The 14,199-nt window shown below is 49.4% G+C and overlaps 1 protein-coding gene and 1 long non-coding RNA gene across 10 annotated transcripts in view; one reads left to right on the forward strand and one right to left on the reverse strand.

Moving 5' to 3' along the window:
* Window positions 1–2,573, reverse strand: part of LOC110350404 (uncharacterized) — a 37,159-nt gene extending 34,586 nt beyond the window's left edge. For both annotated transcript variants that reach the window (XR_002396951.2, XR_002396950.2), the window contains exon 1: window positions 2,094–2,573. This is a non-coding gene — a long non-coding RNA (uncharacterized LOC110350404). The remainder of the gene's footprint in view (window positions 1–2,093) is intronic.
* A 171-nt stretch (window positions 2,574–2,744) lies between these two features.
* Window positions 2,745–14,199, forward strand: part of Capzb (capping actin protein of muscle Z-line subunit beta) — a 127,300-nt gene continuing 115,845 nt past the window's right edge. The window contains exon 1 of one of the 8 annotated variants that reach the window (XM_087215104.1): window positions 2,745–2,899. In XM_087215104.1, coding sequence (XP_087071230.1) covers window positions 2,897–2,899 — 3 coding nt within the window. In that variant the 5' untranslated portion in view covers window positions 2,745–2,896. Of the gene's footprint in view, window positions 2,900–3,101; window positions 3,400–3,438; window positions 4,118–14,199 lie in introns of those variants that run through there. The other 7 variants (XM_021262949.2, XM_087215103.1, XM_087215105.1 and 4 more) reach the window with 7 other exon arrangements.

The following is a 14,199-nucleotide window of genomic DNA, read 5'->3' on the forward strand; positions in this document are numbered from 1 at the left end:
CTTCATCATCCTGACTGCTGAGAGTACAGGTGTGTACCACCACTCTCGGCCTTTCAAGTTTCTGAGCAGGGAGGCATTGTGATCAGACCTGGGGTTATGACTGAAGACTCTGGTCCCAGATTACCTGATGTGGGCCAATCTACTTAACCCTTTTGTGTCTCAGTTCCTTCGTCTGTAAAATGGGAATGACAGTATTGCTCCCACAGGGTTGTTCTGGGGATTCAATGAGAAACTACAGATAATGCACTTTGAAAAAGGCTTCCTCTGTTTCTTATTTTCTTAGTGTCAATTATTTCAGAAAGCTTTCCTTCATGACTGTATCCTGTGGCTTCTCAGAGGTAAGCACCTTCTCCTGGTCCTCTTCTCTGACCCTGGGCCACTCCTTCTGTCTCCTGGCTTCTCTTAATCTTCTTGATCTCTTCTCTATATTCACCTCCCAGTGAGTTCATCAAGATGTCTTGTGCTTTTAAATAGCTTTAAATGCCATTTTCTAGTTGACGGTTCTCCTGTTTATCTCTGCTCTGACTTCTTCCCCGAATCCAGGCTTTTATATCCAATTATTTACTTTACACCTCCATTTAAGACTCCAATTGGCCTCTCAAACATAACTTGCCCCAAATGGACTCTTATGTTCTCTCTCCCCCCCAAACTCCCTGCTCCTGCTCCAATCTTATCTAGTTCAATAAACAGCAAATTGTTCTAGTGTTGATAAAGTGAAAAATCTTAGCACCATCCTGGACTTCTTCCTGGTTCTTACCTCCTACCACCAACACATCAGCAAACACCTACAATACCATCACTTCTTGCCCCTTCCAATCCTACTGCTCTGGTCTAAAGCACCTTCATCTTTGTGCAGCCAGGTTCCTTACTTTTTTGGGGCCTCTGTTAGAAAAATCAGCATTGTTATTTATATTTGCAGCACTGGGCTTTGTACATGATAGGTAGATACACCATGACAGAGCTGAACCCTCAGCCCAATTTATTTTTTGGTGGTTCTAGGGATCAAACCCAGGACCTAGCATATGCAAAGTGCACACTCTATCACTCAGCTACAGTTGTAAAGTACTTTACAGGAAGCATAATATCAGTGCCTTTTAAATAAAAATGCCTAGACGACAGAAATAGCACTCTAAGGCTCTAGTCCCCCTATAGCCTGTTCAGAACAGAGCTGGTCATGGTCCTTTTAGAGTCTATGTCAGAGCTCATCACAGCTCTGTCTTTAGGCTCCTGAACTGCTTACTTAACCTAGGCTGGCCACACTGGCCTCCTAGCTGTCCATGAACACACAGGAGTCTAGCCCATTTGAGTTCTTTGTCCTTGCTATCCTTTGCTTTTGTCTTTGCTGTCTGTTCTCCACATGGCCTGCTCCCCCTTCTCTTCCACTGTCCGATTGAATGTTACTTCCTAAGTTAGGTCCTCCATGACCACCCATTAAAACATGGTTACACTTTGCTAGCTTGCCTATTGCTCCCTCACTCTGATTTTTCTCCCCATCTCTGGTCACCTGGACACTATCTTTACCTGGTAGCTGATTTTCTCCTGGTGGATGTCCAAGATCCACACAGGGCTGGGGATACAGCTCAGCACTTGCCTAACAGGCACGAGGTCCTGTGTTCAATCCCCAGCACACGCCCCCCCCCCCCCCCCAGTCCAGCTCCATGCCAGCATGGACTGTTTGCTCATGGCTGTTGGCATATGGGTGCAATAAACACTGGCTGAGAACGGACTCCCTAAATCTCCTTCCCTTCTCTGAACTCCTGTAATACTGGTCTATACCATTTTTTTTGCGGGACTTACCTGTGTGGTGTATATAAATGTTTGAGTTCTTATTCAAGTACGAACTCAGTGGCCTAGTAGAGGGGCTAGCTCGTGGAGAGAGCTCCTGTCATTTATAGGTTACCAACACTTCATGAATGACTCGACTTAATTCTAAACACAGACAGAGGGAGGGAAAGAGAGAGAGAATTTCTGAGGCACTGCATGGAGTAAGGAGACAGCTTCGTATTAGGCAAACGGGCTGATTCTCTGCAGCAAAGGTGAAAGTACGCATAACTGCTAGTATTTATTGAGCCCACTTTTTCTAAACGCTTTACCTTTGTCATCCTCACAACTATCCTGGTAGCGACCAAGGCAGGGATCTTTAAGTCACCTGTCATCTTTTCGTGCCTGGTACTCAGCAGGTACTCAATAAAAAAGGTAGCCTGAAGCTCTTGAATTCTGAGGATCAGACCCAGCTCAGGTGGAGTGACGTGCTCCAAGTCCCTCTGGAGAAAGCAGCAGCGCTGGGACTCCAAGTCAGGTTCCGCTCGCTGGGCGCTCTCGGCGCAGGGCCTGCCCGCACTTGGCCGGCTGTAGGCACCAGTTCCGGGTCCGCCGCCGGCGTGAGCTCGTGCACCGGGTGGGGCCGGGAGGGCACCCAAACCTTCCGCATCCCAAACTCAGGGTCTGTGGGGCGTGTGCGCACGCTCCCTCCGCCACTCTAGATTTGCAGCTCTGGGGCGGGGCTCAGAGTTGCAGCGCACTTCGGCCCCCTCGGCCCGGCCCCGCCCCGGGACCCCCAGCCCAAGCCCCGGCCTAAGCCCCGCCCCGCCCCTCAGGCCCGGCCCCGCCCCTCAGGCCCGGCCCCGCTCCCAGTCGGTGCCCCGCCCCGCGCGCCGCGCTCCATACTTGGCGATCGCCGAGGCCCCGAGCGCTCATTGGCCAGGAGCTGGCGGCGTGGGGGGCGGGTCCGGGCCGGCTGGGGCGGGGAAGGAAGGTGGCTGCGGCCCGGCGCGGGGGGGAGGGGGGCGCTGACCCGGATGTTCACTCCTGGGCACCCGGGGAAGTGGAAGAGCTGGGCCCTGCTGCGGGGGGGAGAGCCACAGACGCCGGGACCGGGACCTCCGCCGCCGCCACCATGGTAAAGGCCCTACGGCCCCGGCCCTGGCCCGGCGGCCCCGCCAGAGCTCGCGTCCTTCAGTCTGCGCCGACCCCCGGCCCGAGCAGGGTGGTTCCGCGGTGGGGGAGGGGCGGGGTCCGGGACCCAAGGCAGCCACTGTCCCTCCTCTGGACCGGGCCGCGGGTCTCCAAGGTGGTCGGTGACCCTGCGTCCTCTCCGGCCCCCGCCCCTGTTTCCAGCTGGAGCCCCACTTTCGTCTTCCTCCGTGTGCAGGCTGCTTTCCCCGCAGGCCAGGGCAGACCCTCCTCCCCCGTGGGCCGGGCCAGGCCAGGCACTCCCTCTGCTGACCCAGGTGTGGTCCCTTTGCCTCCGTCCATGGCCAGAGTCTGTCCCCACGGCCCAAGCTAGGCCGTCGTTTCTCCCTGCCATGGCCCAGGCTAGGCCCCTCACCCCCCAGACTCTACTGTTCTCCACCGCCTCAGCCTGGACCCCCGACACTTCCTCCTCCAATGGGAGCTTAGGTTTGTTTCTTCTCCGCGCCATCAATCTTTTCTTCGTTGCATGGACCTGAGTGTGGACCGCTTCTCCCCCGCAGTAGCCCCCGCCTGGGCCTCTCTGCCCCCTTTCCCCCGTGAACCGGTTCCCCGGACTTCTCACCACTTAGCGTAGCTTGCACCAGCCCCACTCCGTCCGTCCCTAGCCCTGGCCTCCCATGAGGGCCCTGCTCCCTCTCCCCGACCTGTCTTCGATCCAGGTGCCCCCTCGTCTGTACCTGGGGCGCGCCTTAGGATCCTGTGGGAGGCAGGGGAGCGCTCCAGTCGGAGTGGATATGACCCGGGTGCTGGGCCTCCTAAGGGTCGAAGGTTGCCCCTTCTGGGGAGGTTGGGAGAGGGCCAGAAGGGGAAAGGCAGGCATCTGTATGCCCGGAAGGCAGCCCAGGGCCTTTCCCTTGGCGCCGTCTTGGTGCCGTCAGCCCGTAGGAGCTCAGGGCGCATCCTTGGGGCGCCTCGGCCTGAGTGGGAGCAGTAGGGTGAGCTAGGCGAGCAGACCAGTCAGAGGTGAACGCATAATCGCGCTTGTGAGGCCGCAGGCCTGTGGGGGCCACCAGGCTCAGAGCCCAGCCTGCGCCCTGCCCTGCCGAGGGAGACCATGCACCGGAGCAGGCGCAGCCTCCCTTTCCATCTGAACTGTCAGCTCGTAAGGGTTGGAACTGCTGATTATGGAGGTGCATCCGATCAGGTGAGAGAAACTCCCAAGACAGAGTAAGCTCCACTCCAAGTTTGTTTTGGTAATGAAGGAGCAGCCTGAATTTTACATAGACCCACACACATGAGCCTGCCCTCCATCCCCTTTGGAACCTTTTGCAGGGCAGACCTGTTGGAACGGCCAGGGACTTCGCCTCACTTGGTCTAGGGACCTTCAATGAATGGACTATAGGGCCATCCACCTGCTGCATCCGGCCCCTGTGGGTGCCTCCTATCCAGTGCAGGCATAAGATTGCCATAGATTTTGGCCCCCAAATGTTTTGGAGGATTCTGGTTCCTTGTTTAATAATGTTGCTGTTGAACTAAGGAGACAAATTCAGACTGGCTGGCTGAGTCTTTTCTTGATGCCTTCCTCTATATTGATTGAAAACATGAGAGATGTCATTTTTGCCCTGTTGCTATTGGCTGAAACTCACTTATGAAGGATGGGCCTTGCCACCAGCCTGAGTGGAGAAGGACTTCTCCAGGACAGTTGTAAAAGTGGACTGAAGTTTTCTAAGCGTGTTCTCTGGGCAGAAGGGGGAGAGGATGGGTGGAGTGGCTTGATGGGGCTGCTCCAATCAGCATATCAGGTAGGGAGGGACCCTTCTCCAGACTGGATGGAAAGTGCTGCTAATGACTCAAGAGGGATACTGGTCGCATGTGGCATCTCAGGAATCTTGTACTTGGCTCTCACTTGGACAATTTGAAAAGACTGGATGGGGATAGAGAAGGGACTACTATCTGCCAGACACTGTACTTTATCTGCCTGAGCTCATTTAACTCACACAAAATCGTCTGGGATATTTGCTATCCCCATTTTACAAGTGAAGAAGCCAAGGCTTAGGTAGGTAGTAATTTACTCAAGGTGTTGCTCAGTCAGTGGAAGAGCCACAGTTGATCAGTGGACTCAAATCTGGTAGGCAACTGTGTTCTTCCCATCATACCAAGCTGCTTATGTATCCGAAGATGTAATGATACTGCTTAGGAAATATAATAATGGGATGTTCAGCCATGGGAAGAGAGGAGCAGTATTTTTGGTCTACTGGGTATGTGCGGGAATTTTTGCATAGGATATACTTTTCAGTAGTGCAACCTTATTACCGGGATGCAGGCTCTTTTAAGGATAGGGGTTTTTGTTTTCTCTGGTAGCTGTTTCCCTGGGGTCTAGAGCAGCACCCAGCACTGAAAGAAATGGTTTGGAGGGCCAGGTGTGGTGGTGCACACCTATAATCCCAGCTACTTGGGAGGCTGAAGCAGGAGGATTTCAAGTTTGAGGACAGCCTAGGCAACATAGCCAGATCCTTATCTCAAAAAAACAAAACCGCTGAGTGCTCTCTTGAGATGTGTCTGTGTGCATGAATTTAGCTACTTGGGTTTCATATTTATCCTCTCAATAACTTGTTCTTAGTGTCCCCTAGGCTCATAAATAGTTTCTGACTGTTTATTGTCAGATTTACTCTTTACTTGAATAATTTGATAAACCAGTGTGCATAGTTGGGACAAGACAGGTTGGGGCTGCATCATAGGCAGATTGGGGCCCGGGATTTATAAAGCTCAGTGGTTTCAGTGGTCCCCAGTTCGATCCCTGGTACCAAAAAAAAAAAAGAATGTGTATCATAGGCAGATTGATTTAGACCACCATGGTTTTTATTTTCAGTAGGCCTGATGGTAGAGAAACAGCTAGATCTTAGTTTACCATTGAAGGAAATAAGGGTTTGCTTTGACTTTGGAGTGAATTCCATGATTTTTGTTGGCACTAGTTTCACTTTCCCATCTAAGAATGCATAGGTAAATGGCGTTTATTTGCATTCCTTTATCAGCTCATAATCTTACCACCCCTATGTGCTTTATGATTTCAAAGCACTTTTCCTAACACAGCTCTGGGTTCTAATTTAGGAATGATTATTCTGAGAGTTACAATTCTGGTGCTTGATGGTGGGGTTGTAGCAGGGAAGGAGCCAGGGTGGGCTCCTCAGGAGTTGTCCTTATAGATCACAGATGGTTTTGCCTAACAGGAGCTGATAGAAGTCCCTCATTTTACAAGGTAAAGCAGTAGAGTTGGTACTAAAGTGTCTTGGTGAATGTCTGGTGTGGATAAGACACAGGTCAGCTCAGACCCCATGTATATATAGTCTTGTTCATTTCAACCCAACTGACCTCTTTTTGGTGAAATACTTGTAAAAAGTAGCCAATGATCAATACTTGGAGATTGAGAGGGTGAATAAGCCTTGCCTTTGAAAGCTGATGTTCTGTTTATAACTCCAGAAGAAGTCCTATACCTTTACATTCCATGGGGAAGGAAAGAGGACAGGTAACCCTCTGCACAGGGAAATGGTGTGGGGATAGGTACCTCACTATTCAAAATCCTGCTCCCCACTAGGCAAGTACAGAGACATGCCAGGGGATGTCTGAACTTACAGGATAGCATGACTTCGGTATGTATGTGCTAGGTGCTTATTCTGAGCTGCATATGTGCCACAGATACAGAGCAAGACAGACAAGGGTATGTGCCCGCACAGCATCCATTGTTAGGGGATGGGCATGTCACTTTTACCTAAAGTTTAAGGGGAAAGAGCTTTATTTAATGTACCTATATAAGCACATAAGCATGAGCTATAGCATGAGGTTGAAGAGAAAGTTGGGGCTTGTGCCCAACTCCAGGCCTTTTGTGCTCACTCCCAGGCCTTTTGGGGTGTGTCTGCTCTCCCATCTGCCAGTGCAGTGGAAGTGTATTGCAAGTCTGTACCTCCGCACACCTGGAGCACTGTCCCACTGGGAATGCAGCCTCATGGAAGTACAGCCTTTCATCCTGGGTCACTGCCATTGACTGAGGAGCTCCTGTGCCCCAGAAGCAGGACTTGGATTATAGCTCAGCCCCTGTTGTACTTAACAAGGAGCCCGAAGCTTGAGAGGTCCAGTGACAGTGTGACCAGATTTAGATATTCCTGTCTCTTGTGAGGGACTCATTTGCTCAGAAACACTGGGTAGTGGGACCTGAAGTGCAGGATCTTGTCCCATTTCTCTTTGCAGCAGATCCTTCTGGTGAGGGTGAGGTGTAGAAGCCAGATCATGCTATTGCGAGATCACCCTTCTTGGGACCAGAGCAGTGCCATTCCCAGAGCTTGGCTTTTACAGATTAATGTTTCAGTGTTTGGAGATGGAGACTTAACTTTTTTTTTTTTTTTTTTTTGTGGTCCCGAGGATTGAACCTAGGGCCTTGTGCATGGAAGGAAGCCCTCTACCACTGAGCTACGTCCTCAGCCTTTTTCATTTTTATTTTGACAGAGTCTAGCTAAGTTGCCTAGGCTTGCCTCATGTTTGCAGTCCTGCCTCAGCCTCCCCAAGTAACTGAGATTACAGGTGTGTACCACTGTACCTAGCTGAGACTTAACATTTATGAGTCACTGGCCCTGTGCCATAGTCTACTAGAAGCTTTAGCTCAGCGAGTTGTCCTTGCAACAACCCAGTGAGCAAGGTGCCAGGTTAGGCAAGAGGCAGCATAGTACAGTGATGGAGATCCTTTTAGAGACTGAGTGCCCAAACTGCCACACAGAACTCATTTATCATGAAGTGACAACATTGCAATTAAACCCTAATATAGAGGTTTTAGTTTAGAAAAAACAACTCCTATACTTTGGCTCATGTGTGACAGAGAGGGTTCTGTGTACCTGCTGCAGCATCTGTACCATAGGTTCACCACCACAGGTATGAGAAGGTAGAAGCATACTACCTGAGGATAATGATAGTACCTCCTCATAAGAAGGGTTAAATGAGATATCATGAAATAATACTGTCAAGTGCTTCAGATATTATTGAACACATAATTGTATAAACATTAACCATTATTGCCACTGTTTTATAGATAAGGTACAAAGAGGCATATGTTTAGTCCTTGTGTAGCTAATGGAGGAATTGTGTTTCCTGACTCCAGAAGCGTCTCCAGAGCCCCTTCTCCCTACTTCTTATTGGCTGTTGATGGCTGCTTTAAAGTGTGCTTGGCTTTGGGCTGTGCTTTGACTGGAGATCTTCGCTGATCGAGGCTGAGACCCTTCATCTGTGATGATGGGCCCCTTGTGAGGTGGGCTCTTCTCAGCCTGGCTGCCTTCTCAGGGCTACTGGACCCTGCTTTGAGCAGAGAGTCCTTGTGTTCTTCCAGGTTTGGGAGAAGGGGCAGGACTGGGGAAAGTCCACGAGCTCTGCTGGAGTGTGGGCCTCATGCACTGCACCTTGTGCTGGCCTTCTGGCACTCAGTACTTTAGAAACACTCAGTGAATGAGTGGTGAGAGCTGGGAGGTAGCTTTGCAGTGGGGCACATTTGGCTTGAGTCCTGTTTACTGCTCAGTGTGTGGCCTGAGTATCCCATCTCCCTTAATCTCAGCCCTTGATCTGCAGGGTGAGGAGAGCATTTTATAGGGATCTGAGGAAAAAGAAATGAAGTTTTTAATGTACTTAATCTGGTGCCTGGCACATAGTAAGTGGTAGCTGTGGTTATTGTTTGTCTTATTCTGAACATCACACGGCAAGGAACACATGTAGAAGCCATAATTCAGAGTCTAATGCAGGAGGATAGGCAAGATGCATCTAAAACTTTTAAGTGCAGCAGGAAGAAGGAAGTATCACTGGAAAAGACTTTCTTTTTTTGTTGTTGTTATCTTTTGAGACAACTTGCTGTGTGGTCCAGGCTGACCTTGAACTCACTCTGTAACGAAGGCTGGCCTCAAACCCGAAGGAATCCTCCTGCCTCAGCCTCCTGAGTGCTGGGAAACTGAGGCACCACCACACCTGGCTTAGAAAAGACTTAGGAAGGACCATGTGTATGGAGGTGTGATTTGTGTTCCATCTCCTACAGCAAACACATACTTCAGGCCACAGCCAGCTTGGGAAGACTGCCCAGGCAAAGAGGGCAGGGTGGGGCACAGTCAGAGTGAATCTACTCCACCAATGCCAAGGTCAGGTGTCTGAGCAGCCTTGTGAGCTTGAGAACCATGGAGTGGATGAGAGGGAGGTCCTCCGCCCTGGGCCTGGGGGTGAGCTGATGGATGCCTGGGTTGCTAAGCTAAGGAGTTTGCATTTGATCTGGGACATTGTGGAGCCAGTGACATTTTTGACAGGGCAGGTTGAAATTTGAGGAGGCTGGCAGAGTGGTGGTATTTTGGGAAGAGTCCTCTGGCCATGGTGCGCAGAGGGGCTGGGGAGGTGACAGGGATAGGAGGGAAGCAGGCAGGCCCTGGTAGGCATCAGCCCGAGAGGTTGAGGGCCCGGAATGCTGTGTGTCCGTGAGTGTGGAAAGGCAGGATGGTGGAGAAAGATAAAGATAGGAAACAGAGTGAGATGTAGAGATTTTCCACCTGTGGGGCTGAGGGGACCCTTTTGTCCCCAAACTTCCTGTGCAGGCATTCTGATTGGGCTGCTGATCATCGACACAAAGCTATTTCTGGGCAGTTTAAATCCTAGATAGTGATGTCTGCAAAGCCTTGATATCCTATTAGCACTGAACGGGAATTTCAGCCTAGTTGGTTATCCCAGTGATCCTCCAGTCAGCCAGCCTGCATCTGCTGGCGCCACCACGTCCAGCCCGGAGTTCACAGAAGCACCTTAGTTGCCTGGTCTGCTGAGGGAGACTGCAGTGTGGGCAGCTCTGCTGGGCAGCTATGAGCAACAGGAGCTGGGTTACCAACTGCTTTTCAATACTCCATGCAGACTGCTAGGACAGGTTCTCGTGTTACCCCATTATGCAGGTGAGGAAACTGAGCCATACCTATGCAGTCCTGATGCCAGGCTGAGCAGCCTCAAGTGATGATTTCAAGTCATCCATTCTGTGAAGATGTGTCGATTAGTCAGGTAGACCCACTAAATACGTGGGTCTGACTCTTAAAAGTGGAGGAAGCAGCACATCCAAGACTCTGGAAGACTTGGGGCTGTGTGCAGAGCTTGGTAGTCCACATCAGGATACAGGTGGGCCCCTGCTCACCTCTTTACCATGCTTCTACCTTTTTTGCTGTCTCCGAAAAACTGAAAAGGAGCCTTCATCTGCAACTTAATAGTGGTCAATTTCCAGTCCTCTAGTCCTGTCTCTTCTGAGGGAGCAACCCTGGTGGTTACCATTCATCTGCCTAGTAGGGGTTGTGTGAGAGTTGAGTGAGCTTGTGGGTGGAAAGTGTAGATGTGCCTGGCACAGGTCAGTGCAAGAGGAGTGTTGGCTGTTATTAGTGTGGTTCTTTTATTAACCTGGGTGGTTGATGTCTGATGTTTCATTTAACCTCCCACCAGCCTGGGAGGCAAGTACTGGCCCCTTCTTCTGAGTCCCTGGAGGTGAAGTCCCTGGCCCAGGGCTGGCAGCTGTAGGGTCAGACTGATTAAACTGAGCACTGGTGAAAACTCCAGCCCAATGTTTTCTGGCCTCAAGGTTCTTACCTCAGGGCAGATTGCAGGTGCTTGTCCCCACTGGTTTGGCCCCCAAACTTCTGCTTAACTTCTGCTTTTATTGTGCTGAATTCACAGGACCCTTCTGAGTTAGAATCTGTTCCGAAACCGTTATTTGATTTAACAGTATTGGTCTTAGTATAACATTTGGGTGTTCCATTTACTAAGTGAAATATTTTTAACTTGAAATACAGCCCATGCATTGCTAGGGACACGTTCTGGGAAATGTGTCCTTAGGTAATTGATGTGCAAACTTCATAGACTACCTAGCTAAGGAGTTTGCATTTGATCTGGGACAGTGTGGAGCCAATGACATTTTTTTTTTGTACCGGGGATTAAACTCTGGACTTTGCGCTTGCGAGGCAGGCGCCAGAACCACTGAGCTAAATCCCCGGCCCTCCAGTGACATTTGTGACAGGGCATGTGATATGTTATGGGACCAGCATGGTATATGCAGTTCATTCTTGACCAAAATGTTAAGTGACACATAACTGTGGTAAACTTATGAAAAGATGCGTTTTGCCTGTACCTTTTCTGCTAGGGTAGATGAATAGTAAGCTTTCACTTTGAACTGACCCAGCAGCATTTCCTGGTGGTGCCAAATGTCCTTTCTCCTCCTTTTCAGTTGTTGTAGCTGTGAGTGCCAGAAAGTGAGTTCAGGGTTGGCTTGCTTTGGTACTGATGGGCCATCTCTTGTTTCATGTGTGCAGCTTCCGGCATTGCAGTTTTATGCTCAGAAACTGAGAGGCGAAGCTTTTGGCCAACACACCCTCGTCTGAAAAGTTTACTCAGTGGTCATTGTGAAGAAGCCACTCTGCCCTGGCTCATCTCTGAATTTATTAGTCTTTTGCTTTTCTTCTGACTGCCTGGTGACCTTGGCCAGGGCTGCTCTATTTCAGATTTCCAGCATGAACTGTATTGCTTTCTCTGTGTGCACCGTACAGACCATCTGTCTTATTAAAGTCTCTTCCAGGCATAGGGGATGCAGATCCCTGGTTGTCTTGAGATTTGAGACTTCTGACTTGGTCTTGAGGAGTGCGCTGGTGGTGCTGAAGCTAGAGGATTCCCTGAAACAGCAGCATTACTTCATTGGATGACTGCACGTTCATTCCTGGAGTCTCCACTGCTCACAACTGTGTCCCCTTCCGCCTTCTGCCTGAGCATCCCACAGTAATTCTCTCATTCAACCACAGCCCTAGGAGGCCTGTTTCCTCATTTTGCAGATAAGGAGATGAAAGTTCAGAAAGGTGTAGTAACTTACCCAAAGGTCCCAGATAGATACAGTAGTGGCAGTTGTCTTGTAGGGCCAGCCAGCCCCATTCAAAAGCTCATGCTGATTGAATTCTGCTTATATAGATGAGGAAACTGGGTTCCCCTGTAGGCTCGGCCCACAGTGGCTGAGGAAGTCTGGGTTCATTTTATTTATTTATTTATGGTTTAGTTTAGAAGTCAGAAGTGTTTTTGGTTCAAGTTGTTGAGATGAAAGTGGTGGGAACTTAGTGAACTGTAAGCCTGGTTTTAGAAGAACACCTGCCACTGGTGAAAGTGCCACCTGGGTCACATGTGGTGTCACCAGGACAGGACTTTGTGCAGAAATGTGGGACTGTTGTACTGGGGACTGTTGGTTGACAGAGCCTTCCAGGGTTCCTTTGACTTTCCTGTGAAGCCCATCTCAGTCCTGGGCACCTTGTATATGTAGTGTAAGATGCAGGGCTTCTGAAGGGAAAGAAGCAGTTTGAATAGTTAGGAGCAGTTTGAGTTTGTTACTTGCCTCATAACTTTGCTTCTTGACTTTAGGAGGGAAGTTGAGTGATAAATCCTTTTACTCAAGAGTTGTGATTGCTATAAAGATGTTCCACTGTCCTTGGCACACACCATGGCTCCATTTGGAGTGAATGAACACCTAGTAGGTCCTTAATGTAAGCCTTTTTTTAAAGTTATGTTGAACTATGTGAAATTGCCATTTTTCTAGGTCTAAAATGATTGGGTATTGCTGGGTGCATGTTTGTAACCCCAGCCCTCTGAGAGGCTGAGGCAGGAGGATCACAAGTTTGAGCCCAGCCTGGGCAATTTAGTAACTCAGAGACACTATCTCAAAATTAAGAAATAAAAAGAAGAAAGAAAGAAAAAAGGCTGGGGATGTAGCTCAGTGCAAAGGCCGTGGGTAAAAAAAAAAGGGGGGGGTATTAGCATTTTAGTGGTTGAGCCTAATACAGACTAAATAACAAGGCAGGGTGATTCTGCTTTGAGACCACAGTAGTGTCCAGATCTGCCTTCGGACTTGTACTCTCTGCCAGCTGGCTCTTTCACAAGGCCAAGCTAGTCATTGGTGTCATGCTCATGGTTAGGAATGAAGGAGCTGAGCAGGTTCTGCTCCAGCGATCAAGACCACGCACTCTTTGCGCTTCTGTACTTTGGACTAGCATTGCTGGCCTAGTGAGTCTGGCTGTGGTAGGAACAGTGCTCCTAATAATATGTGACAGTACAATGGCTCTGCAAGGTGTTGAGTGCTGAGCACTTGTCCTGAAGTCACATGACCAGGCGCTCTTGGAGTTTCTGCTTGATTCCCCAGTCAGGGCAATGAAGGGCAGGTGTCAGCATCAGAAGGCCTGGGATCAGGTCCAAGCCTGGAGACTTGAGCAGTTTCCTTCATCCTTTCTTTCTCCTTGTCTATAGTAGGGAGAATAAAAGTAGCAATTTTTGGCTGGGTCTGATTCCTTGGTAGAGTGCTTGCCTGACATTGCTAAAACTGGGTTTGATCCCCAGCACTACAGATATGTGTGTGCACACAGCAAAAAAAAAAAAAGAAAAAGTATTTCTGATGGTTTGATTGAGCAGGTTAACACATGATGTATAGGCAGACGCACGGTAGTATTAACTGTCATTAGCATTGATAGTAGCACTGGTATTATCAGCAGCATGTTCTTAAAGCTGAAAGAGACTTCTTTTGTGGACACTCCTGCTCTTGGACTCAAGGGAGTTTGCATTTGATGTCAGAGCTGGATCTGATCTCTCTGAGAAAGTGGGCTGCAAACCTCACTGTTCTGGGCCTTGAGGAGCCACATCTGCCACTCTGAACAGGTTGCTGGGCCTTTGGTTCCAGACGATAGATAATACAAGCTACTCTTATGGAAAATGGCTTAACTTTTTTTTCTCCAAATACAAGTGGCCACTCTTTTTTTTTTTTTTTCCCCAAGTGGCCACTCTCGGTGTGCCAATTACATTTGGTACCTAGAGTATTTGAGGGAACCAAGACATGATGCTTTTCTCCTTTCCTGAGGGTGGCAGGTTTTCATAGGCACTCTCCGCTTCCACCAACCCATGCTGCAGTTGTAAACTGCTACAGATTTATGAGACTTCACAGCCTCAGGGTTTACTTTTTCATTTGGAGAACATGTGTTTGATTTTAAGGCATATAGAATGTTAGGGCTTAGGTGCAGGAGGAGGTAAGATCAAGGAAAATGGGAAATAAAATAGTGCTCATTGGAAGGCAGGCTGGTGCAGGATAGAGGAAAGTGTCTCCCAGATCTGCATCTGCCATGGCTGCTTAGGAACTGTGCACTCTTGGAATCATGAATTCATCTCTGTGAGCCTCAGCTTCCTGATCAGTAAAATGAGCATATTATTCCTCAGGGTAGCCAAGAGGATTAA

Source organism: Heterocephalus glaber, unplaced genomic scaffold, assembly GCF_053883595.1.
Source record: "Heterocephalus glaber isolate CG9 unplaced genomic scaffold, H.glaber_assembly_v1.0 deba00001452, whole genome shotgun sequence".
Taxonomy (NCBI): Eukaryota; Metazoa; Chordata; class Mammalia; order Rodentia; family Bathyergidae; genus Heterocephalus; species Heterocephalus glaber.